Raw genomic sequence first — 25,465 nt, 5'->3', positions numbered from 1 at the left:
TTCTGGGGCTATGGGAAACAATGTAGCTATGTCAGTCCTGGACACAATTAGGGCATGATGGATTTTCTTTTGCTGGCAGTTCTCCCCCCCCTCTTGTGACAATTTATCAGCGTGTCGATAGCCTCAGTGTCAGGATATATCGGACTTTAGTGTAGAACTCGAGTACTTGAAAGACGTTCAATGGAACCCAAATGACTTGCTTGATGTCCTCAGTGATCTTGCGTATATGTATGCATTCCGGATTCCTTCCTCGTCGGAGTAAACTGTTACAGTCCGTGAATTTACCAAGGAAACTTAGATTGTCACTGTCCATAGTTGTTCCCGTTTATAATCCATGGCTGCGTCCGATGGCCACTTGACAAGGCTATTTATCAAACCCTAATATCTGGAGAGTGGCATTGTGAAATTAATTACTAACTATGTGCAAATACTGGAAGCTGTCGGTGATTAATAGGGTTTATAGTAAGATCGCCTAGGAGCTTGTTGTTATTCTCGTTTTATTTATATATTCTTGACGTCCGTTCTCGTCCAACTATCTCAGGACACACATTTCTACCATGTGCAATATACATGTTTTTATTTAGTTTATCTTACAAATTTCGTCAAGGTATATAACCTATGCTCATTACAATGCAGGGATGCGATACATCTATATAAGGGATGGTTGGTGATTGTTATATACAAAAGTCAAGTAGGTAAAGTGTACTTCTAAGCAAAAGTGCTTCGTTCCAAGTTCGTCAACATCGTGGATGGCTATTCTATGAGCACCGTAAACTTTCTTCAGGGTTGTGCATGCTCATGGTGTCCGAGGCAGGCTTTTGTATCAGGAGGTTGAGATTTCCGGGGTACCACACCCCCCAGATCACCATGACCGCGAACATCAGCAAAGCATCGAAGACATACATTGGCCATTCATGGCTCAACAAGTACCCGTCCTGGCCCATGGCATATTCGATTACCCGGAATATAGACCGAACCATGATCAGCAAGCTGACTGCATAGAGTGTGTGCAAGTGGGATTTCCAGGGAATCGCCTGGTCAAATGCTTGGGCCGTTGGATGCTGATGCATACGTCTTTGAAACACGATCGAAGTCGCAATAAACAGCCCGAACATGATAACTTGAATCAACAAGCCGACAATTACGATGTTCTTTCCCATCGCCGCGTTTGAACCTGTCGCCATCAGACCTGCTGCGCTACCTTGGACCATGAAGGAGAGCACGTCGCCGAGAACAAAGACTTTTGTCAACCAATTGACTCGGATCAGAGAGTGGTGTTCGGCTCGGACACTACGGATGATACGGCCGAGAGTCATGTACACTGATGCGGCGAAGAGAACCGGACCAAGAAGAATGAACACACTCTGGATGCAGTATGGCAGGATTTCTCCAGTTCTGTTGTAAGCAGCAGCCCGCCCACCATATCCGATAACTTCGACTGCGAGAATGTTAGGATCGTCCAATGCAATCTAAGTAAGGGTAATGCAGCGCTCACATATGCCTCCAATGGCGAAGGCGAGACAGAACCGAGCTCGCATTTTCCATATCTTCCAGAAGTGGTAGACGGTGGCACCGAGAAAGAGTAAGAGGAAGATAACAGCTGCTGGGACTGATGGTAGATATGCCCAGAGGTAGTAACCTCCTGCATAAGGCTCAAGTTGCGCCATTGTTGTGAGAGCCGTTTGTTAATTGTATGTCTTTTGGGAAGTATCCTGGGATCATCCTCAAAGTTCGGGGGCGAATCATTTTGCATTTATATGTCCGAATACTGGACGGGAAGGATTTCATGCACCAGAGTAGAGATACTATACGCGTAAAGAAATTGGCACGAAGCTCTATAGACTGCACTGCTTCCTGAAGGAAATCGACCGAATACGCGTATCGAACACGGTATGTAGTGGATCCGATATCAAATTGGTCCGTGCATACGCGGATTCCTTATTTTAGGCTTCGGGCCACCTCGAAGCCTCTCGCTTCATGCGCTAAGAAAGCCTTCTTTAGAGTCCAGCTGGATCCAAAGCCTGCAGTGAGCTATCAGCAGAGTCTGCGTATATGGAAGACATGATTCGATAGTGTGTCAGGAACAGGTTGGCGGACAGGTTGGCGAACAGACCGCAGTCACCCACATGAATAGTCAGTAGCTTCTGGGGATGTGGCGATCATAACCATGCCACGCAGAACGCATAAAAAGTCGCGCAATGGATGCCTGGAATGCAAGCGACGCCATATAAAAGTAAGAGAGCGACCCTCAAGAGCGCTGACGTTAGTATCGCTGAACCGAGACAGTGTGACGAAAAGCGGCCGACATGTACCAACTGTACAACTTCGGAACGCTTCTGTGAATACGCGGACATCTTTCAAGTTGCTAGACGATCTCACGCCAACACTTCGCCAGTCTCATCCCCCGCAGTGGCTGCGGCAAGAGATCAGCCGTCTGATGGTGCGAGTCCGAGATCCGACTCGCTTCCCCAAGATGCGCCGGTCAATATGCTTCACATGCAGCTGTTACACCACTTGATGACAGAAACACGAAAAACATTTTGGGAGAGCTTCGATGTGGTTGTCGCTTCTCCCGAGACTTTACAGATTTGCATGTCTTCTCCGTATGTCATGAATGAGCTACTAGCCCTCAGTGCCCTACATCTGAGCACCTTGCGTCCAGTAGAACAAGAATTCTATCGTCACCACGCAGCGCAACTCCAAACGCACGCATTGGCAATCCTCAACAGTATGGAGCTCGAATTAACCCAAGAGACATGCGTCCCGCTCTTTTTATTTTCCGGTCTTCTTAATGTCCACCTCCTCTACGACGTATTAATCAACCGAGACCAAGATTTTGATCGCTTCCTAGACCAACTGGTGAGCAGTTTCCGACTACATCGCGGGATCCGTGCCATCACCGCAAATTCATGGAGTATGCTTCGGGAGTCTTCGCTGAAGGCACTCATTCTGGATAGTGAGAGACGGTTCTCAAGTATTATGGGACTTGACCCCGAATGTGCAAAGCTTTTAACCCTCATCAAGGCGGCCAAACTAGGCCCCTCTATCACCAATACCTATAAGCAAGCAATAGAATCGCTGCAGCACGCGATGGTTACATGCTTGTATGGGAAGCAAGGCGCTAATGTCACCGAGATTACTGCCTGGCCGACATTGGTTTCTCCGGAATATCTCGATTTTCTCACGATGCGATACCCTGAAGCTCTTGTGGTACTAGCGTACTATGCCGCTTGCCTGCATACACGGCGCGACGTGTGGGGTTTTGGGGACGGTGGGCGATTTCTGGTCGAATCCATCATCAAGTACCTAGGACCAGAGTGGGCCGAGTGGCTGGATTGGCCGGTCCGAGTTCTGGACGATCATCATCAGAACTCGCAACGAGTTGAGAGTTGAATCAAACGATACGAAGACAACGGTATTGTTGTCGCCGGTACAGTCATAGCATCCATGGCTCAATGGGCGAAGGAAGTTTCCATCCGATTCAGATCCAGGACCTGGGGCTAGCCGAATGTAGGATAGTTGGACATCACCTGCCCGCTTTCCTCTTTGAGCCCGTCGCCCACGACTACCTATAGTACGGTGAGTTGTGAGGTTCAACTGCCTCAATGGTAGTAGTAGTATGTATACGGCCAGGATGAGTTTGAAAAATGATGTATTGATGGGGAGGTACAATGACCAACCCTCCAAGGTAATGCTACTGAACAATATATGAGACATGACAGGCTCGGTCGGAGAATCTTACATTCTACGCCGTGCAGCAAAGGAACCCAAATTGTTTCGGCTGGACATGAAAATACAACGCCGCCCAGTTTAATTCTTGCATTCTTTGTTCCCCCGTCCCTTGTCCTAACCCAGTCAATGCATAGATGTAATCCCAACTGAACCCCAATATGTAGTACAGGAAGCGGAAGATATGCAAGGCAGACAAGAGCAATAGGGAAGTAAGATTTCGTGAAAAGCGAATCGAGGAACTTCAGAACAAACGTAAGACATTGGTCAATGTCATGAAACCGTACACGAGCAAGGAGGAAAGAAATGACGGAGAAGGGAAACAGAAAGGTAACATTTTTTTCAGTTCAATACAGCATCATGAAGGCAACCTTGCATAACAATTCGAGTCCAAAGAAAAAAAAAGTGAAAAAATGAAAAAACCAGCCAAGCTCCCACGGAGAGTAGAGATTACACACTTGAGAGTGACATAAAATAACAATCGACGAATTATAGAAAGCTTTTGAGTCAGGGTAACCACCCCCTGAGCCAAATAGGGATTCCGTCATTCGGGAAAAATGCAACGTCATCATCATTTAGTGACCGTAATTGCCTCCCCAGCCACCGCGGCCAGTGTTGCCATAATAATTAGCGAAGCCGGCGCCGCCGTAGTTACCGTATCCAGTAGCCTGGTGGTGGGTTTGAGTGGCTGCACCCTGGTGTCCACCAAGTCCACCGAGACCCCCATACTGAGGGTTCAGCTGAGGATAGGTGCCAAAGCCCTGCTGACCCTGCTGGCCTTGCAGAGGGGGAAGGCCAGTTTGTGCCTGAGGCTGACCTGGTACGCTGTTGGTTGCGGAGCCAGGGCGGTTAGCCTGAGCCAGGGAAGGACTGGGTCCAGAGGCCTTGGGCGTGTCAAAGGTCTTAGTTTCCTCCGTAGTCACTGGGGGCTGCTGAGAAATGGGCTGATTCTGCCCGAAGCCACCCTGGGAGCGACCAAAGACGTCCGACATGCCCGATCCGAAGGTGTTCGAGCCGGCTGCAGACTGCTGGCTCTCCGATGGTTGGGCAGATCCGGTACGGCCGTAGACGGTGTCACGGCCCGGCATGGCTTGTGCAAAGCTGCCGGTAGTTGCGGGCGACGAAGAGTGGTCGTAAGAGAAAGCGTGAGGCTGGCCGTACATTCCAGCCTTGCCATACGGACCATACTGGCTTCCATAGCCATACTGGGCCGTGTGAGGCATATAGTGGTCGTCGTATCTGCGAGCATCATCATACATCGGGCGGTTGCGGCCATATTGGTGTCCGCTCATCTGACTCATGTACGAAGCATAGTGGGGGTTGGAGAAATAAGGGTATCCATATCCGTAGGTATGAGCGCCTGGCCGGGCATATGCTGTGCAGTCGGAGTCTGAGTAGCACCGGGAAGGGTGGGGTTGGGGGTGTTGTGACCACTGTTGGGTGCGTCAACATGGCCATAGCGGCTGGGAGGCTGAGTAGTAGGGATATGGGGCTGCACTTCCGCGCCCGAGACACCAAATCCGGCGGCAGCTCTCTGGGCCACGGTAGCATCCTGGGACTGGCCATAGGTGCCATAGTAGTTGTAAGGGAGACGCTGGTCGACGGCGTAGAAGGGAGAATACTCGCTGCCAGTAGTTACGGTCGGCTGGACGGGAGCTTGGTTGGCGAATGGTTCTTGGATCTGAGGCTGAGGTTGGGTCACCTGCTGGCTGAAGGGGTCGTAGGGCTTGTGAGCATCGGTATAGCGGGCGAAGTCGTTGAAAGAGGAGTCGGCAGCAGAGGCTTGAGGAACGGGGGGGAGTCCAGGGGCTGGGCGAGAGACAGCGGGGCTCTCGGTCGAAGCCTGGCCTTGGGTAGAAGGAGGCAAGGAGGCACGAGGAGCCACGGGAGAGTGTTGAGGGGGTTGGGCACGAGTTTCAGCATCTTCACGGTTCTCATCAATATCGACATCAGCAGCATCGCCGTTCAATCCCATGCTGCCGAACTGCACTGCAGCCCGGTCGACAGCATGGTTTCCTGGCATGACAACTGCTTCTTGTTGTTCCATCACACGGCGCTGGGCACCGGCAGCGCGAACACTCTGTTTAAGTGCACTGGTGGGGTAGGCAGGTGCAGGTCGTGTGGGTGTTGCGGCAGCTGCAGCATTGTTAGCATCAAGGGCGCTGCCCACGGTGCTAGCAGCGGTGGCTGTGGGAGCCGGGGGAGAGACGTCGGGGATCTGCGCAAGATTCGTCCTGGTCAAATCATCCTTGGGGGCTGCAACTTCAGTCGCCGGGGCGGGCACAGCAGGTTTTTCGAGAGGCTGAGGGATAACAGGCTCAGGCGCCTTCTCCATAGGAACCGGAACCGGAGGCGGAATAGGGACGGGTGCAGGCTCAGGCGCCTTCTGCTCTTTCTGTTCTTTCTGCTCGTTCTGTTCCTTCTGCTCGGGCACTGGTTCGGCAGCAGGCTTCTCGGGAACAGGGGCGGCAGCGGCAGCGGCAGCGGGGGCAGGCACAGGCGCAGGCGCAGGTGCAGCAGCGGCAGCAGGAGCTGGAGCCGGGGCTGGTACTGGAGCGGCAGCAGCAGGTTTCTGCTGGGGAGGAGGAGGTGCCGGTTTCGCGAACAAGCTTGCCCAACCCTTCTTGGTACCCTCGGGGACCACAGTGGGCTTCGGTACACTCGAGGCGTCGACTGGTTCAGGAGCTGTAGGTTCAGCATCGGTCGGCTTCTCAGTCTGGGTGACCTCGGGGGTAGCTGTCTCCACTGTGGTAGGAGCAGCGAGCTTCTCTGGACGGCTGCCATTGGTGTGGGCACCAGCACGACCGCCACGACCGCCACGACCACGATCTCCACGAGCACGTCCACCACGGCTCTCAAATCCACCACGTCCACGGCCTCCTCGAATGGGAGCAGTAGTCGACTCGGTCGGGGTGCTCTGTGCCTCCTTTGGCTTGGGGCGGCTCCGGTCTGTAGTCTTCTTCTTTACCTCACCCCACTGAGAAACGTTACCTATATCACGACAAAAACCGATGTTAGTCCAGCTGTGTGACAAGAAATCACAGATTGGATCGAGATCGACGGCGAACCTTCAGTTATGCGATCAATTGCCTCCTCGAGGTCGCCGTCTGCATCCTCCAACGCAAAGACAAGATCCTCGTCCGTCCAGTCAGGGAACAATTCCTTTAGCATGGGTAGAGTGTTTGCATATTTCTTCTTCATCTGACCAATTTCTCCCTCGTCTTCGAATGTAGCGGGCGTGCTATCTGAGTTGTCTGCCTTTGCAGATCTGCTGCCACCTCGACCACCTCTGGAGCTATAGCCACCGCGACCGCCGCGAGCGGATACCCTGCCACGAGAGGCAGAAGACCTCGTTTGAGCTTCAGACATATCTTCTGATGGGGGAATCTAGTAAATCTCCGGATTGGAGAAAAGAGAGTCGAAGGAGAATCGAGGAAGACCCAACGGGGGTTTGGACGAAGGGGGTGTGGAAAACAAGGTGCGGCTAGTGGGAAGAAAAAGCGGGTAAAAAGAGGCAATGATCACAGATGCAGCCTCACGGAAGAGGTCAGCAACTAGAACCACAGAGCGCACACAAGGACCGCCCGAACTCGATGCGGCGGTTCCAGAGGGGGCGAGAGAGTCCAGGGAGGGGAGGAGAGAAAAGAATTGAAGGAAAAGAAAAAACGAACAAAAAGGGAAAAAGAAGTCCAAAGGGAGCTAAAAGAGGATGAGCATAAATTATATGGAATAGGGAACCAAATGGAGAGGGAAGAAGGAATGGGAAGAGTTTTGAGTGAGAGGTCTAAGTACGAGTTTAGGTACAGTTGAGTCCGACCGACGTGTTGGAACCCACTGCAGGGAGGGAGAGAGACCCTCCAGGCAACTTTGTCGCCCATTTAGCGAACGGCGCTAACCACCAGCCGTTTCGTTGGTTGGACGATCCGAGCGGCGTCCGTGACTTGCACTGGAGCCTTTCGCCTTAGTGTGCCGCTTTTTAAAGGCAACGCTGCTTGCTCCCGGATCTGTTACCTGGAGGTGAACCCTTCTCAGTCCGGCATTTCGTCATCCATTTTGGTTTTTTCTCTCGTCGAGATCCAATCGATTATACACCTTTCCTCCTCCCTCTCTTTTTTGGTACGAAGATTACCGGACTCGTACCGTGTGTATACGTATCTATACAAATCTTCTACCCCTACAGTGCCCCCCAGTCGGAGTTTATTGACCCTTTGAGGATCTTCTCGTTCCATTCCTCGCATTCCTCACCGCCCCCCCTGGCACCACCTGAGGTATCTACCAAAGGGAGAGCGAGAGAGGGCACGATTATTATCGATAGTATATGACACTACCGGTCCACCATTGTTTGCCCCCTTCCTTCCTCTTGCCGTCATGAAAGGCACGTCGAGTCTGAGCTTGAAGGCATGGTCGAAAATCCACCCCCCACTACCCCGTACCCCCCGGGAATCTCAACAACTCCTCAAAGCCCTTACGTCTTCCTTCCGTCGTCAGCTCGATCGGGAATACCCCCCCTCGGTACCCTCCGATCGAGATGCATCTAATGATCGTACACCGGAGAACCCGCACTCGTCTGTGCACGCGACCGATCGACATCTCCGGGCCATCCTGGAAAATCCGCTGTTCCGGGTAGTACCCTCCAAGTCTGCTGCGGCTCGTAATGGAAGTGGATCAGCCAGTAGACTACAACAGAGAATAGCAAAAGAACCAATGGTGGTTTTTGATGAATTGGTTGCCTCAGGTTCGGTAACCCTGCCAACACTACGTGACTGCTTGAGCTCCCAGATGCTACTGGCAAGCCGTCATATCGGAAGCGGCCTCATACAGGCCATGAAAGACGCTAGGGCTGGATCCAAGGTTGTCAGTTGGTGGTTTGCATCTGATTCCGCGACAAGACAGATGTTATTCAAATCCCGAGCAGCGACCACAACTCTAGTAAAGTTCTTAGTGGCAGAAGGTCGACAGGGTGTGGTGTTGGATTGGCTGAGGATGCTGGCGGACCACGATATTGGAGGCCGGAATGGTCAGTTACCAGAGAAAATTGCGCAACAGGTGTTTGGCCATCTACTGGTCAACTTAGTGACCGCCGAAATCCAGTACGGTCAAGGGCTTGGCTTGGCTATGCGGTATTACCTACAGACATGCAAGTCGCAGATGCTCAAAGACAACGCGTTTCTGAACCCTTCCTGGCAACCTGTGTTCCTTCCAGCAGGCGTTCACTTATGGGAGAGCTTGATGCGGAGTTCACCGTCCAAATCCAAAGAGCTTGACGGAGCTATGTACAACGAGTATATCGAAGTGCTTTCCAGACTCGCACCGAAATCGTTTCTGGTAGCTACAGCCCCGCTGTATCACCCTACACACCCTGATGCCAAACCATTCCTCGATTTTGTGGATACACTACCTCCTGGCCGGGTGGACTCTTCGACAGGACTGAAACGAGAAAGCTTCATGCGTGCCGGCTTTGACGCTCTTCGTCTCTTGGCGGACCAAGACAAGCGACGGGATGTCTTATACCTGGCACGTTTCTTGCAACAGCAGTTACCCGAAAAAGCGGACTCAGAAAATACATCCAAATCAAATCACCGCGCTTACACAGAGAGGGAAGATTTACTATCACAACTTGACTTGGCATTGGCTTGATATGCGTAACCATTGCTATTGACGGCGAAGCGGCATATTCTGTAAAGCGGTGGCCGTCTGGCCCCAGGCTTAGGGTGATATTTTTCGTTTATGTGCCTTTCATCTTGGGTTTAAGATCTCTACGGGGTATGCAGGCAACCTAGGTAGTAGGCAAATGATTCGTCAATCTGGATCTGCAGGTGACAATCGGGTTTACCATTATCCAGATGGATGGCGTACCCGAAACACGCTATGAGGAGAACTCCGCATTATTTTGCTCCACTCAGTCACGCTAATGGGTCTCCTTCTCCTCTTCTTGGCACGCTTACATATCAAGACGGGCAACACAATCAGTGCAGGGAAGGCTTATGTGCGCCTCGAGCTGATCCTCGGGGTAATTTAATATGCCATTTTCTAATTGGTGTTTTGCTGACGGACCAGCCCAAGATTGAGTTCCGTGTGGAACGGGTTAGCGCGCTGGCATGAGATGGTCTTAGTAAATGTCACCGCGCAACCTCACCTCTCAACCTCACCTCTCAACCTCCTGTGACCTTCTATCCTCCCTCCCATCACTCTACAAGTGGTTCTCACCCCAGTAGACCGCCACTTAGCGATTTTCAAGGTCGCTTGCTCCTTGCGATCACACTCCAATTAGATTTGGCTCACCTGAACACTGCTGAAAGTATCTTTCATCCGCGCCTGTCCACACCATTTCTCATTATGGCTCCTGAGCCAGATAGCAGCGTCAACCTACCACCAGCCCCAGGTATGTCTAGAAGGCGGTACACATGTCACACCTGATGATGACATCATCGCCAATGCCCATCTCACCTAGCTACAGCGAAATGTATCGGACTCAGGCTGATTCTTGAAGTAGAAGCGGGTATTGCATCTGGCGCTGGCACAGACAACAACACGACCGATGTTGCTTCCAAGCAAACCAATGGTGATAGCACTCCGGCCAAACCTGTGGATGCAGACGACCAATCGAAGGAGAAGAAGTCTCCCGAAGCGACCGAGTCTTCCAAGGAACACAAACCCTCTGAAGAAGCCAAGTCTAGTGAGCATGCTTCTATCCTATCAGATGCTGGACCCAAGGAGTCAACTGCGGAGAGTAGTATCGCGCAACCTAGTGCAGGCGATAAACGAGAGCATAAACCGGCCTCTACGCCCGCCAGCACAGCTAATTCTAATGCTGAGAACCCGACGGAGCCCGCAAACAAAAAGCAGAGGACTGCTGGAACGCGGACTCGGAATGGCAATACTACAGCACCTGCTACGAATGGGGAAAAAGCAAAGGCAAGTCGTTCTAAAAAAGCGAAGGATCAGGTGAAGAAGGTAATTCCTACGGATGGTATTGGTAGTCGAACACGCAGCCGGACTAAGGCATCCTCCTAAGCTCCGACGGTATCGCTGCGAACATACCGTCGCATTCCGCAGAGCTCACATACGTTTTTCACTCTACGTCCCTCTTGATCCAGTTGTCTAGCAGGTCCAATGTATGCGCAAAACTCTATGTTCGCTAGCTAAGTTCTATTTCTCCGGATCTTGTAAAGCTCTAGCTTGTGAATGAACCAATTTTCTATAATGCTACATGGAACCAGCTATTGCCTGGGAAAAATTGAAATAGATGTTCTTTCTTCTGGAGACAATGACATGATGTAGAAGGGAATGAATGAATGGTGATGATATGGCCTGCTTAGTAGACGTATAGAAACCGGCAGTATCATTAACCTTCAATCTTCGGGGATGCCCACGGTCCCACAAAGTACTACCGACATCGGCTAAGACTCTCTGGGTTGAGTCACCACTCCCGGAGCGGGAGAACATCCGATGTCCCTCCCCCACTATCACTAGACGGGAAAGTCTGTGTCATACCCATGAGATAAACTATCTACCGTCTTTATAAGCATACGCTGGGCAATTGTGAAATTCTTCATTTTCTCTCCGCAACATATCGGTCGGGGAACTGTCAATTGACCTTCACATACAATGTCTTCCAACAAGATCTGGCTTCGTGCTGAAACCAAGCCCGCCGAGGCTCGGTCTGCTTGTAAGTAGCGTGGGAGGAGTCATTTGCTATCTGTCATTATGCTATTGCCAGCAATTATGACATATAAATGCTAATTCCTCGCAGTGACCCCAACTACTGCCAAGGCTCTTATGGATGCTGGCTATGAAGTGACTGTAGAACGCTCTACACAGCGAATCTTCGATGGTAGGTGGTCAATCAAAGCTCCACTATCCAGGATGTGAAGGCTGACTAGGCTCTTCCTTAAACTAGATGAGGAATTCGCAAAGGTACATTTACACGTTCGCCCTGCTCCCTAATTGTCTAAAGACTTACAAACGCCCGGTGGAATAGATTGGTGCCCCACTAGTCGAGGAGGGATCCTGGGCCAAGGATGCTCCCAAGGATGCATACGTTTTGGGTCTCAAGGAACTGCCCGAGGACGATTTTCCTCTTGAACACGTCCATATTACCTTTGCCCACTGCTACAAGAAACAGGGAGGCTGGGAGAAGGTTCTCAGCCGGTGGCCTCGTGGAGGCGGAACCCTCTTGGATTTGGAGTTCCTCACTGATGAAGTTGGACGGAGAGTTGCTGGTGAGAACCCATTGTCCACGTTCGTTTGCTATACGGCTTGTATAATTACTAACTTTCCCATTCATAGCTTTCGGCTGGTCGGCCGGTTATGCCGGTATGTGCTTTGCCGCTTTGAAGCGCTGATAACCGATATTGATGCCAGTATAGGTTCCGCATTGGCTGTGAAGAACTGGGCTTGGCAATTGACTCATCCTGAGGGCGAGCCTTTGCCCGGTGAGGTTCCGTACGCTAACCAGGAGCTCCTCACTCAGTCCGTGAAGGAGTCCCTGGAAGCTGGCAAGAAGCAATCCGGCCGGTCCCCCAAGATTCTTGTCATCGGAGCTGTAAGTGTGCTTTTTGTATTGGACCCCACGGCAAGATAACTGATAATGTGCAGCTTGGACGTTGCGGCAGCGGTGCTGTACAACTTGCCAAGGATGTTGGTATCCCCGAATCTGATATCATCCAGTGGGATATCGAGGAGACGAAGAAGGGTTTGTTTATACTTTAACTTTGACAAACTTGATGTTAACTCGTCAAAATAGGCGGTCCTTTCCAGGAGATTGTCGACGCAGATATCTTCGTCAACTGCATCTATCTTTCCAGCGAGTCTATTCCCGCATTTGTCAACGTTGCATCTCTCTCTACCCCTAACCGCCGTTTGTCTGTCATTTGTGACGTGAGCGCTGATACGTGAGTACCGCTTCTGATCATTGCCCTTCTCACCTGTGCAGCCTACTGACTTCACCTTTGATGCAGCACTAACCCCAACAACCCTATTCCCGTGTACGATATTACCACCACTTTTGACAAGCCCACAGTGCCTGTCACCCTGCCGGCGGGAACGCAAGGCCCCCCTCTTAGCGTGATCAGTATCGACCATCTCCCCTCGCTTCTCCCTCGTGAAAGCTCCGAGATGTTCAGTCAAGCACTGCTTCCTAGTCTGTTGCAGTTGAAGGATCGGAAGAACGCTCGCGTCTGGACGCAAGCAGAAGATCTGTTCCAGCAGAAGGTTGCCACTTTGCCATAGATAATTTCGAACAAAAAGCAATTTGGCAGGGAATTCTGCGTACGATCTCCAGCGATGCTGTGGAACGGTTCATGAAAAAGTCTATCTATATACCATGTCGTTAATTTTCCTGGACGAATCTATAAATAGATAACATATGCCAGAATAAGTTGTCTCAACACTTGTGCAAAATCCAATCTAGATTGACCGCATTGCCTCTATCATTTCTTACAGTCCAAGGGTAGCTCATTGATGGAGAAACATCGGGAGAAAGTTGGAAAATGACAATGGCTTAGCGGGACTGTGGTCCATTCCCCGCAGAATATCTTCTCGCACTACGAATGAACTCCTGCTGATCATGAACACATAGTGTGCTGATCCCCTTTGGCGTCGTCATTTCTCAACTTCAGGAGGGGGGGGTGTTCCTTAGTATTCCTAGGGTAGAGTCATATACTTAGTTTTACTACTAGTTTTCCGAAAGATATGCATGCATTCCATTCAGTATGAAATTTCCCAACCATGGGGGGAGAGCGGAACGATACGGGAGAACGACAAGGGTAAAACTGCCAGTGTCGTGTGGGGGATCCCCCGAAAGTTACATACGGAGTCCAGTACCTAGTACGTACTGTATACTACGGACCCAGTATGTAAGTTAGTCCTGTCGGGTTCGGCGTTGATGAACTTCCGGCGACTAAAAAGGTCCCTCCGGCAAATCAAACAAACATTGACCAGTGGGCTTCCCTTCTTATAATGGCCCTCAATTATTCCCTTGTCGTGATGACAATGCAGATGAGACCCGTCAAATGGTCATGGATACCTGAACCCAAAGATCTTTAAATTGCATCATTCCTGTAAGTTTTCTAACCCCAATGATTGGCCACTCCCAATCCTTCTGTCTTTCTTTACCCCATTCTTCTCCACATCCTCGGGTTTATGGGGAAAAGAAAGGCAAAATTGAAGAGACAGAGCTGACACTATTTATCTCTCCCGGTATAGCCGATGAGAGCGATCCTCGACCTCCACACCAGCTCAATTTACACATTGGGCGGCGTATTTACCCCGACTCAACTCCGTTATCGCCTTCCTCTACACTCGCTCGGTTGAAGCGGAAGATTACAGGGATTTAGGCATTCCCCATCCGCCAGGTCCTGGTTCGGTAGAGGACCCCCGCCCAGGATTCATAGCACGACCATCCATGGAGCAGCGATAGGCGAACTTTGGTTCTTCTAAGAGACGTGCGACCTGTTGCTAGCCATCAATTTCCGGCCCTTTTCTCCTATATATAGTTGATGCAAGAAAAATCAACCACCGTCGCCGCATATGCGGCTGGCGCCTCCCTCGCCGCTGTCGCCCTCTTTTACGTCTTCGGACCCAACTACACAATCGATGGGGATGAGTCAAGTGATAGCAACCGTAAAAAAAGCATTGTTGGCCTATCCAATCCCGCCAATGATTGCTTCATCAACTCGGTCTTGCAGGCGCTTGCTGGCCTGGGTGACTTGCGTGTTTATCTGATTAGAGAACTCCATCGGCGTGAGCTGGATGGACCGGAGGTCTATAACTCTCTACCAGATGTAACAGAGCTCGCCGGCGGTAAGAAGGCGGAAAACATCCGGGAGTTGCAGCAGGGCACGATCACCCGAGCTTTGAAAGAGATGTTAGACCGTCTGAATGAGCGCCCGATTTACAAGAAGACAATTTCAGCGCGTCCATTCATCCAGGCTCTCGAATACGCATACCGGACCCGGATTAGCCGTAACCAACAGGATGCACAGGAGTTCCTGCAAATCGTCGCCGAACGGCTTTGTGATGAATACCATGCCGGTGTCAAAGCCCGACAGAGACTACAGGGGGCCATTGACATACCCACAGGCTCGGAAATTTCACAAAGTACCGAAGATGTCACATCCGCCAAGAGCCCATCTGAGGTTGAGGTACGCATTGATGACGGATCCGAGAACGGCCTGCCGGCAATCATCGATACCAAACTCAAGGAGATCGACAACGAGTATGGGTTTCCGTTCGAGGGGAAGCTCGAGTCGCAAATTGAATGTCAATTCTGTCATTATAAGTACAAGCCCAACCAGACCTCGTTTGTCAACTTGACGTTACAAGTGCCGCAGAAGAGTTCCACCACACTCAGCGCGTGTTTCGATGGCCTCCTCAAGACCGAACACATCGACGATTTTAGGTGTGACAGATGTCGTCTGCAACATGCAGTCGAAGTGAAAATGCAAGAGCTGAAGCAAACACGCGGGGCCAAAGAGCAGCAGATCCTCCAGACCGAAATTCAAAAATTACAAGACGCTTTGTCAACAGATCCAGAGGGCCTGCTGGAAGGCGTTACTCTTCCACCCGCAGAGGCTGCTCCCAGGAGAAAGATTGCACGCCATATGCGCATTACGGTCTTCCCTAAGATCATTGCAATCCATCTCTCACGGTCTATATTCGACCGCAGCAGTTCCACCAAGAACGCGGCAAAGGTGGCATTCCCTGAACGACTTCCGCTGGGGGGTATCCTGAATCAAAAGTGGTTCAAACTGCTGGCGATTGTTTGCCACAAAGGCAGTCACAACAGTGGCCATTACGAATCATTCCGACGAAACCATCTCTATCCGCCTTTCTCGACACCGGATGTCTTCAGTTCGTATGCACAGAGCCGAGCTACAAGTGAGAATCCATCGCAAGTACCAAGCCCTCGCATGGGGCCTCGTTCCTTAGATGCAGAGCCTCCAGCTCTTAGCATCTCGACTTCAACCTCGCCATCTTCTTCGTCTCTTTCTCCGGCCCCGTCGCGATCCCCATCGAGGAAGAAGTCCCCTACAGCTGCATCTCAATTGAATCCTCCGGCATCCCCGGCCCCCCGGCCAAGCACGTCATCGAGCTCCCGTGTGTCCTTCCAAAGTAGCCGCACCAAATCCAAGCAGAATCTGTCTCCGACCTCGGATCCCCAGAGTCCTGCAACTGACGGTGGACGCTGGAGCAAGTCCAGCTCGCGCCCATCATTTATGAGCGATCGCATAACTCCCGGTACTTCTACTGAGACTTTCACTGGGCCCACTTCGCGTCTCCGTCGTCGTCGTAAGGCAAACGATCGATGGTGGCGGATCTCGGATGAGAAGGTCAAGGAATGTAAGACGTCGGACGTTCTGGGTATGCAAAAAGAGGTCTATCTCCTATTCTACGAGATGGAGAAGCCAACCAGTGGCCTACAGGGTTCATAATCGCCTGACGAGAAGCTAAAGGCTGGTCCTGGGCATCAGACGGCAGTTTCTTTGCATGGGGTGCGTGGAAAGGTCCAGTGTACACATCTTTTCCAACCGAGGCTCCGCGCACCACTCATTATTTTCTATATAGTACTCAGACGACACTGCGCTTTGCTTGCGGGATCTGAGCCCGGCCAGGGTAGTCTGAGCTGATCACTGAGCGTTATATATATTCGGTGTTGGGAAATGTAACGTAGATATATACATCTCGATAGATACGGAAAGTTTTATCTAACTTGGGTAACCCTGTGTCGCTCGGCCCCATGTTACTCTTGACTTCTAGAGTGCTGCTATCGTTCTATTCCCTTTCGTATGCAACCAAATTCCAGTGACGTGGATGATACATTACCGGAGTAGTCTTGCGTTTTTCTTAGGAACGATCATAGATTGAGATTGCCTCCCAGGTCAGAAACGACTATCGACTGACAGGCGAAGAGCGTACTCCAAGTAAATCATAGCGCCTTGATCGACTGGTGCTCGGGCACTCGGGCGTTTTCATTGTGTACCTGCTAACGACAGGGTTTCTTTGTTGTGCCACGGTATGTACATCAATCAACACGGTATTTGTGGCATTTCTATTATTATAAGACTCCAACCCAACCAGCGCATTGTTTGCTGCATGCCGGCCGTCGTGAGATTCACCCATACAGGCAACCACTTTCCCTTAACGGATGTTCACACCCTACGCTTGAGAGAACCTTGTAGATGGTGACTATGATTAACCAGAGGACTGATTTACCCTTCGCTGACAATCCACCTCGGCCTGCACGTACTGCAATATGGATCGGACGAATTACCTCATGGGTTCAACGGCCTAAATCCTTCAAAAGTCCTGCCAAAAAGACAAAGAGGAAGACGCTTAGGAACCGCATCATACTATATATTCTCATCAGTTTAAGCATAGTTGGACTTGCATTGGTGTACGTATCCTGTCTGTCCGCACCTGAAATACACACTCATTCGCTTACAATCATCAACAGAGTATGGTTTTCACTGGTTCTAGTACTCATCGCCCGACTCACTCCAACTGAGCCACACAACGGGCTGTCCCAGATTACCAAGACGTGGAAAAAGCCGTCCGACTCCGTTTCATTACTCTCTCCTTGGCCCACTGACTGGAGCCAAGGCGTTACTCCAATCCCATGCCATTCCCACAATGACTACTGGCGCCGGGTTCCTCTCTATGATGCCCTCGCAGCTGGCTGCACAGGCGTCGAAGCAGACATCTGGCTCGAAAGCTCCTCTCAGGACCTACTTGTGGGTCATGCGAAGCGGTCGCTATCGTCAAGTCGTACACTGAAAGCTCTCTACATTGACCCATTGGTGGAGATCCTTTCACAACAGAACCCCAATAGCGTAGACGCGCCTCCTTCAACGCAGCCAAGCGGGGTCTTCGATACAAGTCCCAACACAACCCTCGTGCTGTTAGTTGATATAAAAACGGACGGAAGGAAGACTTGGCCTGTCCTAATGAAGAGTCTGGAACCACTGCGCTCCCGAGGCTGGCTTACGTACTGGAATCGCACCGCTGAGGCCTTCGTGCCACGCCCACTAACCGTTGTCGGTACAGGAAACACGCCTTTTGATCTAGTCACGGCGGTGTCCAATAACCGAGATGTATTCTTCGATGCTCCGCTGGATAGGTTGACTAGAAATGAGATATTTTCCCGTGGGACCTCGTACTACGCGAGCGTTTCACTGAACCAAGCGGTAGGGAAGATCTTTCTTTGGGGGCCTAGCCAGCGTCAGAAAGAGGTGATTCGGGATTTGATTGAGGTGGCGGCGGAGAGGGGGCTAGTCTCGAGATTTTGGGATATACCTGGGTGGCCGGTTGCGTTACGGACGAAGCTGTGGAATATTCTAGTTGAAAGTGGAGTCGGGATGCTAAATGTGGATGATTTGAAGCATGCCAGCCGGTGGAATTGGAACTGGTGTGTTGTTGCTGGGTTGGTGCTTTGTTGACTTGGACATAGATTTGTCTAGATTTCTTATCTTTTTTGATCATTGGCATCATGTCTACGAATGAATGAATCCGTCACGACAAAATCCAAATTTCATCTATTGATAGAGCAGTTCTCGATAAGTACTTAAAAGGAGCACTCGCTCAAACGAGAATTCCTCCACCATGTGTTGATATGATTGCTCCGGTCAATCCACGATCCTTCATACAGTATATATAAGCTTCTGCCACATTCTCAGGCGTTGGGATCTCTTTGATGGGCAATTTCTCCTTTAGATGGGCGAACATAATCTCTTTTTCCGGAATGGTGTCCCACAGCTCAGTATCAATGGGACCAGGACTGACGAGGTTAACCCTGAGCGGCGCAATATCTAAGCAGAGGTTCTTTGCGAGCCCGTACAGGCCTGTCGAGTACATGGTATGCATAGCCATCCCCTGTCCCATGGGCCTCTCGGCCGTGGCTCCACTGGTGAGTGTGATGGAGCAAGCGGGCGAGTTGCTTGCCATATACTTCGGCGCATGCTTGGCGATGAGGAACGGGGCGATAATGCGGACATTGGCAGTGTTTCGGATTCGGTCCAAGTCGGATCGAGGCTGCGTCCAGTCTTCCGAGTCAAACTTGAACGTTCCCGCTGTGAAGATGATATGGTCCAGCGGCTGCATTTTCTCGAACGATGACACCAGTTGATCCTCAACATCTGGCGCTCCGAGGTCAATCGGTAAGCCGCGGACTCGGTTCTTGGCCTCGGGATAGGATGCTAGAAGGCGCGCTTGGGCAGCGTCCACTTTGTTCGGGTCGGAGGAGAGGATCGTAACGTTGGCGCCATGCTCGATGCTGGCTTCAGCTACACAGAAGCCGACGCCGGAGGTCCCTCCGAAGATGACGATGTGTTGGCCATGCAGCTTGTTCACGTATTTGTTTCTTGCAGCCATTCTTGGTCAGTGGGAGAGTGAGGGAAGTCAATGAGTAGCGTATATGAGCTTTAATTGTACAAGGTAACACAGCTTAACCTGGACTGTGAGTGTGCTTTTATATCTACTTTTGCGCCAAGTACTCTGCCTGGCAAAAGTCGAATCACAGCGCCATGAGGCATGCGTCTTGATTTCTAAGCAGTGAGGGGTTCAACTCGAGTTGGTCCACAAAGGAGGCGGCCATCCAGCTATCCTCTTCCTCTAGCTAGAATCATCTCCTATCAAAACAATCTTGGCCACCTCTCTATGTACTGAGCCCCCGCCATCGCCTGCCTAATTCGGATTTCCCGCTTATGTAAGTAGGGCAAAGGCACACTAGTTAGATGAAAGATGCAGAACTTCAGTGGTTGAATCACTAGAAACTCGGCTATCGGATCATTTCGCATCATCTTCTGCTCCTGAGAGGGCATAAGCAGTATGTGGTGAATGAGTCCACAACTTCGTATACGGCACACGAACTATAGAAACATGGTCGATAGACCAGTCGAGTTAGCTTTCCGAGAGCTTCTTTGGCAGCTCCACAGTTGCCTTCACCCAAGCCTTTTCAGGTTAGCTTTCTGAGTTAGTGCTCATCTTTGCTTCTATACCTCAACCATGAGAAGGCTTTGCTGTCGTTTTTCTGCTCTGTCTTTGGTTTCACTGTGAAACCACGGAAGGGTGGCTTTTCAGCAAATGCATTCGACGAGACTACGTGGAAATGGTAGCCTTTCACTGTGAACGCATGATGTAGGAGAGATAATCGATCGTTATGGATGCAATTGAGACGGAGGTAACCGCGGGGTTGAAGGAACAGTGCTCATTTCATATATACAACTTTATTAGAATTCTAGAATTGAGTTTGTGGAGAACCTGACGAGTCACAATGTGATTCCCCTAAGGCTCTAGAAGGCCTTCATTATCAAGTCGCAAAAGATGCAAATCTCGTCAAAAGTAGTCGCAATCGCCGCTAATCGCCACTGTGTTGACTGGTAGGTTCAGGAAGAGTGTATGGGGAAGGATGCACAACTCCCGTACTTGCTTCGTATCATCAACGTGGGATATCAGTCAGAATTCCACTAGCTATTTGGAGGGACTTTCAGTACAGAACAAGATCAGATTGGATTGAAGTGTATGCTTTTTGGTCACAGGTTGGTTGACCCGAAAGCCTGCAGCCGTCTTGCCCTACATATAAAACATAACATACTATTCTGAACTGGTATCTGCCAACAGACAAAGTTCGGATTTGATACTGAGAGAACAGGGAAAATGAAGTCTAATCGTCAATCTAAAGTACATATGCCTACACAAACTATTTTGTTTGGGAGCCTCCGTTAATGAAGCTTCCCCGGTCATATATCAAAGTACCACTGCTATCATGTCGGCTCCGGTTATTGCCCATGACGTTCCTACCAGCATGCCGGTCTATCAATTCACATCTTTACCAAGGAATCAGGATCCACTAGCCTGTCAGAACAAGCATACGACACCATTGGTGAGATGTAAAAATGCTGATGATCGTTTGTCGGGCTATACATCGTGGATGAAAGTTGAGGCCACTTATCTTGCAGTTACCCTACCACCTCTTTAACGGTACACGAGACGTGACACAGAGCACTGTTTCACGTAGAGCAGATAGGATGCATACTCGAATCAGGGAGATACGTCCTCTTATTTATGTTGTTAAATTTTATATACCGTAGTTTTGATGAGCAGATGCATTGATCCGCTATACGAGCCATTTAAACCAAAGAATTACTGAGCAATCACAGCTAGATGTCAAATATGGCGGCCCAGATCTATTGTATAAGTCTGCGTTGGGAAAGCTGCAGACATAACGGAAGATAGTAGTATAAGATAAGATCGGCTTCTTTTGTCATGTCAAGTCCTCAATTACCGATCTGGACCGAGGGCTACATGTTCGATGAAGAGGCGACTAACCTAGGGCTAATCTAGCCTATTCAAGGGCTTGGAGCATAACTTAAGCAGACATGCTTCGATCAGAATTTAACGCTAACTTCCTCAGATCAATTGAGAACGATGAAGTGGGTTAGTATCCCACCAGTTCATTACGCATCTCTTCTGGCGTATTATGCAATCTATGGCCCCATCCTGACCGCCCTCTAGTGTCATTCTGGTCAATGAGATTTACATTGTGAATCGGATCCAAATGTATGTATTCTGACGGGGCATTGGTTCGTAGCAACGCGCAAGTAAATCGGTACTCCATGACAGGCGGAACGAGATGGAGGACTCTTTTCCACCAATAAACCGGTAAAGGTGGTGGCTTATCAGGGGAACTTCCCGAGGATGGATGCATACATCGTACTATTTTGGGACGGAATAGAACAACACCGCTGCGTGAAGGCTTTCCCCACCTTTTTAGATTATGATTATGAGGACTATTTTCTTTTTTCAGTGTCAGCTGAGCAGGGGCCAGAGGGCCTAGCCAACGAAAGACATAAAGGACAGAAGGATGCCGAAAGAGTTGGAAAGAGAAGAACGGGTACGGGGATGAGATCTCCGCCGATTTCCCCGATGTTGGGCTATAGCACGAAAGAAACACGGAGAGGGAATGGGTCAATGTTTTAGCAGGAGAGGAGAACCCCAGATTCGCTCAACAGCAGCAACAACATCAACATCACCATGTGTTGTGTGTACGAACCGGTTAGTGAGGGTATCCAGAAAGAGTTTGACGGTGGATCTCACACAGGAGAATTTATTTCTATTTGTTATTATTATTCTTCTCTTGAATGGCATGTCATAGGTGTTTCGGGTCCATGGACGAAAAGAAGGTGATGATGTCATGTGATGGCGGGGGTTTTCGGGAAGCGCCTGGGTTCTGTGTTGAGCCTGAGGCCAGCAACCCAGCGTCATCGTTGAACCCCACCAAAACCAGTCCAGTCGTCACGGGAAGAAAAGGGAAGAGGGACACGAATGTCCATCGTTTACCCTCGGGCAACTTCGAAAAATGAGGGACAACTTGGGAATGACTAACTGAATACTACTTCTTTCTGCCTTGTTTCTCGGCTTCTTCTCCTTTCTTCCCTTTTCCGTTTTTTCTTATATAGGATCCGAACCCACCCACCCCCGGCGTTCTCCTCTTCCCCCTCCATTATTTTCACCATCATCACGCCAGCAACCGGTCAGTGAAATCATACTGATACCATCCGTTCCCCACTACCCGGTGAGTTCTTTCGAGGGCGGTTGCCCCTCCATGAGTGGCTCAGCTGCCCCTCCTCCCTCCCTCCCTTTGCCAATGACACTTGTATTCAATCCCCTGCTCCGTATTCGTCGTTCGGTAAAGATCCTTAGTTCGGAAGCTCCTACAGAACTTATTTCTAGCTGTCCACGTCCTCCGTTTCTTCCTTCTCTTTTTCTTCTTCTTCCAAACTAATCGAATTCTTCTTAGTCGAGCAAGACCAGCTATCTGATCTAATCTTTCAACTATCACAATGGGTGTCCTTGATAAGCTTTCCCGCAAGGCCGGTGTCATCGTCGGTGATGACGTCCTGCGTCTCTTCGAGCACGCTCAGGAGAACAACTATGCTATCCCCGCCATTGTAAGTCGTCTCGATGGGACCATCCAAGGTGATTCACCCAATTGACCAGTCCACCCGTGTCTAGAACGTGACCTCCTCTTCCACTGTCGTTGCTTCCCTCGAGGCTGCTCGCGACAAGAAATGCCCCATCATCCTCCAGCTCTCTCAAGGTGGCGCTGCCTACTTCGCTGGCAAGGTACGTCGAAATCAACCCCTACTCGCACCTGGATCAACAGCCCAGAGCATCCCGCTAATATCCCTCATTGTAGGGTGTCAGCAACGACGGCCAGAATGCCTCCATTGCCGGTGGTATCGCTGCCGCCCACTACATCCGTAGCATTGCCCCCGCCTACGGCATCCCCGTTGTCCTTCACACCGACCACTGTGCCAAGAAGCTCCTCCCTTGGCTCGATGGCCTCCTCGACGAGGATGAGCGCTACTTCAAGCTTCACGGCGAGCCCCTCTACTCCAGCCACATGATTGATCTTTCTGAAGAGTCCGTCGAGTACAACATCGAAACCACCGCTGCCTACCTTAAGCGCGCCGCCCCCATGAAGCAGTGGCTCGAGATGGTGAGTGATGCCTCTGCCCCTGCAAATGACATTCCCCGAGTCTAACGGATTCTTAGGAAATCGGTATCACTGGTGGTGAGGAGGATGGTGTTAACAACGAGGACGTTGACAACAACTCCCTGTACACCCAGCCCGAGGATATCCTGGCTATCCACAACGCTCTCGCCCCCATCAGCCCTTACTTCTCCATTGCCGCTGGTTTCGGTAATGTCCACGGTGTCTACAAGCCCGGCAACGTCAAGCTCCACCCCGAGCTTCTCAGCAAGCACCAGGCTTACGTCAAGGAGAAGATTGGCTCCAAGAAGGACAAGCCTGTCTACTTCGTCTTCCACGGTGGCTCTGGTTCCACCAAGGCCGAGTACAAGGAGGCCATCAGCTACGGTGTCGTCAAGGTCAACGTCGACACCGACATGCAGTTCGCCTACATGTCCGGTATCCGTGACTACATCCTGAACAAGAAGGACTACCTCATGACCGCTGTCGGTAACCCCGAGGGTGAGGACAAGCCCAACAAGAAGTCCTTCGACCCCCGCGTGTGGGTGCGTGAGGGTGAGAAGACTATGAGCAAGCGTGTCCAGGTCGCCCTGGAGGACTTCAACACTGCTGGTCAGCTGTAAATGTCTTTTGATACGATGTCTCTGCCGATACGAAGAATCAGATACCAGTACATAAATTGATCAATCCAAGGACGGAAACGAACAAAAGAAACATTATTTTTTTTGACTGTAAAAGGAGAGGCTGCTTTTGGTGACTGGAAATATTTGCATGACTGGGGGAGTTGAGTGATTGGTCAATTACGATGTATGTAGAAGTAGTATGAGGATGAATCCACTAATTAATTGATGACTCTATACGCGCCATCCTTCTCTCATAGGGGGTGCTGTCACTAGTCCCTTGAGATGTTGATTTATATATAACTGCCCGCAGGCTTGAGGTAAGAAGCCCCACAGCGGCTTGGTGGCTTCTCGTCACCGTGGCAGTTTTCCATCCTCAGCCTTACGAAGAACTAAACTTGATGCGTCAGATAGTGCTGTGTAGGCAAGTAAGTACCCCGGTACCGAGTCTTTGAATCGAGCTTCGGATCAAATTCCCAGGTTCGCGTTGGAGCAGTGTCTGATTGCGTTATATCTAGGAATTAGTGCGTATGACCAGTAGACATTTCATATGTCCGCACACTATGTTGGAGGTAATCAGCAATACCAATCTCAAGCGGCCCCCTTTTCCTGTTTCTCCTGTTACTCTACGCGATATGACCCACGCGATTCCCTTTCTGGATAGTATCCAATCTATCATGGATTCGACATCACACTAGCATTGAGGGCTAAAGTCTAGTATGGACTTGTCCGGAGAAATGGTTACTATTGGCAATAGTACCATTGAATTAGCCACATTTACTCCTCTCTGACCCACAAACACGGAGTTGCATCGCCGTTTTACCCCAGATGTATATACCACAGTACCTGATGATATGTTCGCTGTGGTTCCGTCTCTAGGGAGCTCTTCATTGGCAAAGTGCATCCCCATCTATTGTAACCCCCTTGGCCTTGGTGGTGACGAGGTGAATAGTGCATGGATTTCCATTCCGGGTGCACTACTAGCATTAACATAGATATAACTGAGCAATCTCAGGAGTTTCCTTACCTGGAACTTTGAGTGACAATAGACCATCCATCGATTTGACTCCGGATCCGAGGAGGTTCTACATTCACTATGCATACTGCGGGAATAACTTTTGGGGTTTTGCTTGCATGTCTTTATCCAGTCAGTTGTATAGCTTATATCTTCTTACAGCCAGGACGGACTTACGCCGGTGAGAACCTTTGAGTCCAAGATCTCCACATGCGTATCTGGAGATGGGTTGGGAGCTGGTTGGCTCGGCACTTTGGGGGGAACTGCACCCACAGGGTTGACAGAAAGAAAGGCAAGGAAGAGCGCCGAGGGAATGGTCGTCTTCATGCTGAGATACTTGACAATGATCTCCTAGCAGGATAAGAGGAAGCTTGGACAGCGCTCCTTATATCTCTACTATGAAGGCGGTGGAATCGTTTCTTTGAATGGCACACGGGGCACTTTAGAGTTCTCACATTTTCTCTTGCTATTCTGCCTCTTCTTTTTGAAGCAGACTTCCTTGGAATAATTATAATAATGATGATAGTATGTCTAGTTGCTCTGTCTGTTGAGGAAGAAGTAGAAGTAGTGGTAGGAGTAAGAGATAGGTATATATAAGGGTATTGGATG

The 25,465-nt window shown here is 50.3% G+C and overlaps 9 protein-coding genes across 9 annotated transcripts; 6 read left to right on the top strand and 3 right to left on the bottom strand.

Moving 5' to 3' along the window:
• Nucleotides 1–758: 758 nt before the first annotated feature.
• Nucleotides 759–1,667, bottom strand: ANOM_003901 (RTA1 domain-containing protein; the record flags this gene model as incomplete). The annotated part of the gene is made up of 2 exons (XM_015549158.1): nucleotides 759–1,438; nucleotides 1,496–1,667. 2 exons carry the CDS (start codon nucleotides 1,665–1,667, stop codon nucleotides 759–761), a joined length of 852 nt encoding a protein of 283 aa, XP_015408609.1.
• A 500-nt stretch (nucleotides 1,668–2,167) lies between these two features.
• ANOM_003900 (uncharacterized protein) lies at nucleotides 2,168–3,393 on the top strand (the record flags this gene model as incomplete). The annotated part of the gene is made up of 2 exons (XM_015549157.1): nucleotides 2,168–2,233; nucleotides 2,287–3,393. 2 exons carry the CDS (start codon nucleotides 2,168–2,170, stop codon nucleotides 3,391–3,393), a joined length of 1,173 nt encoding a protein of 390 aa, XP_015408610.1.
• Nucleotides 3,394–4,304: 911 nt separating this feature from the next.
• ANOM_003899 (putative RNAPII degradation factor Def1) lies at nucleotides 4,305–7,098 on the bottom strand (the record flags this gene model as incomplete). Its single annotated transcript, XM_015549156.1, has 3 exons — nucleotides 4,305–5,104; nucleotides 5,161–6,720; nucleotides 6,798–7,098. 3 exons carry the CDS (start codon nucleotides 7,096–7,098, stop codon nucleotides 4,305–4,307), a joined length of 2,661 nt encoding a protein of 886 aa, XP_015408623.1.
• Nucleotides 7,099–8,992: 1,894 nt separating this feature from the next.
• ANOM_003898 (uncharacterized protein) lies at nucleotides 8,993–10,743 on the top strand (the record flags this gene model as incomplete). The annotated part of the gene is made up of 2 exons (XM_015549155.1): nucleotides 8,993–10,111; nucleotides 10,223–10,743. Coding segments are annotated over 2 exons (660 nt in total), but the record flags the coding sequence as incomplete, so codon positions are not given.
• Nucleotides 10,744–11,337: 594 nt separating this feature from the next.
• On the top strand, nucleotides 11,338–13,152 carry lys1 (saccharopine dehydrogenase (NAD+, L-lysine-forming); the record flags this gene model as incomplete). The annotated part of the gene is made up of 9 exons (XM_015549154.1): nucleotides 11,338–11,398; nucleotides 11,483–11,563; nucleotides 11,630–11,646; nucleotides 11,711–11,951; nucleotides 12,019–12,045; nucleotides 12,099–12,274; nucleotides 12,328–12,424; nucleotides 12,476–12,623; nucleotides 12,690–13,152. 9 exons carry the CDS (start codon nucleotides 11,338–11,340, stop codon nucleotides 12,958–12,960), a joined length of 1,119 nt encoding a protein of 372 aa, XP_015408617.1. The 3' UTR covers nucleotides 12,961–13,152.
• A 1,076-nt stretch (nucleotides 13,153–14,228) lies between these two features.
• On the top strand, nucleotides 14,229–16,163 carry ANOM_003896 (putative ubiquitin C-terminal hydrolase; the record flags this gene model as incomplete). The annotated part of the gene is made up of 1 exon (XM_015549153.1): nucleotides 14,229–16,163. The coding sequence occupies one exon, from the start codon at nucleotides 14,229–14,231 to the stop codon at nucleotides 16,161–16,163; it is 1,935 nt and encodes a 644-aa protein (XP_015408618.1).
• A 756-nt stretch (nucleotides 16,164–16,919) lies between these two features.
• On the top strand, nucleotides 16,920–18,167 carry ANOM_003895 (phosphatidylinositol-specific phospholipase C/glycerophosphodiester phosphodiesterase family protein; the record flags this gene model as incomplete). The annotated part of the gene is made up of 2 exons (XM_015549152.1): nucleotides 16,920–17,125; nucleotides 17,186–18,167. 2 exons carry the CDS (start codon nucleotides 16,920–16,922, stop codon nucleotides 18,165–18,167), a joined length of 1,188 nt encoding a protein of 395 aa, XP_015408615.1.
• A 142-nt stretch (nucleotides 18,168–18,309) lies between these two features.
• On the bottom strand, nucleotides 18,310–19,098 carry ANOM_003894 (oxidoreductase, short chain dehydrogenase/reductase family; the record flags this gene model as incomplete). The annotated part of the gene is made up of 1 exon (XM_015549151.1): nucleotides 18,310–19,098. The coding sequence occupies one exon, from the start codon at nucleotides 19,096–19,098 to the stop codon at nucleotides 18,310–18,312; it is 789 nt and encodes a 262-aa protein (XP_015408616.1).
• Nucleotides 19,099–22,152: 3,054 nt separating this feature from the next.
• Nucleotides 22,153–23,844, top strand: ANOM_003893 (fructose-bisphosphate aldolase FBA1; the record flags this gene model as incomplete). The annotated part of the gene is made up of 5 exons (XM_015549150.1): nucleotides 22,153–22,300; nucleotides 22,526–22,676; nucleotides 22,741–22,851; nucleotides 22,925–23,227; nucleotides 23,284–23,844. The coding sequence occupies exons 2-5, from the start codon at nucleotides 22,569–22,571 to the stop codon at nucleotides 23,842–23,844; spliced, it is 1,083 nt and encodes a 360-aa protein (XP_015408621.1). The 5' UTR covers nucleotides 22,153–22,300; nucleotides 22,526–22,568.
• Between the last annotated feature and the right edge of the window lie 1,621 nt (nucleotides 23,845–25,465).

Source organism: Aspergillus nomiae (genome assembly GCF_001204775.2).
Source record: "Aspergillus nomiae NRRL 13137 chromosome Unknown contig00073, whole genome shotgun sequence".
NCBI classification, from domain to species: Eukaryota; Fungi; Ascomycota; class Eurotiomycetes; order Eurotiales; family Aspergillaceae; genus Aspergillus; species Aspergillus nomiae.
The sequence above is the reverse complement of the archived record's forward strand: the minus strand, read 5'-3'. Positions and strand labels throughout refer to the sequence as shown.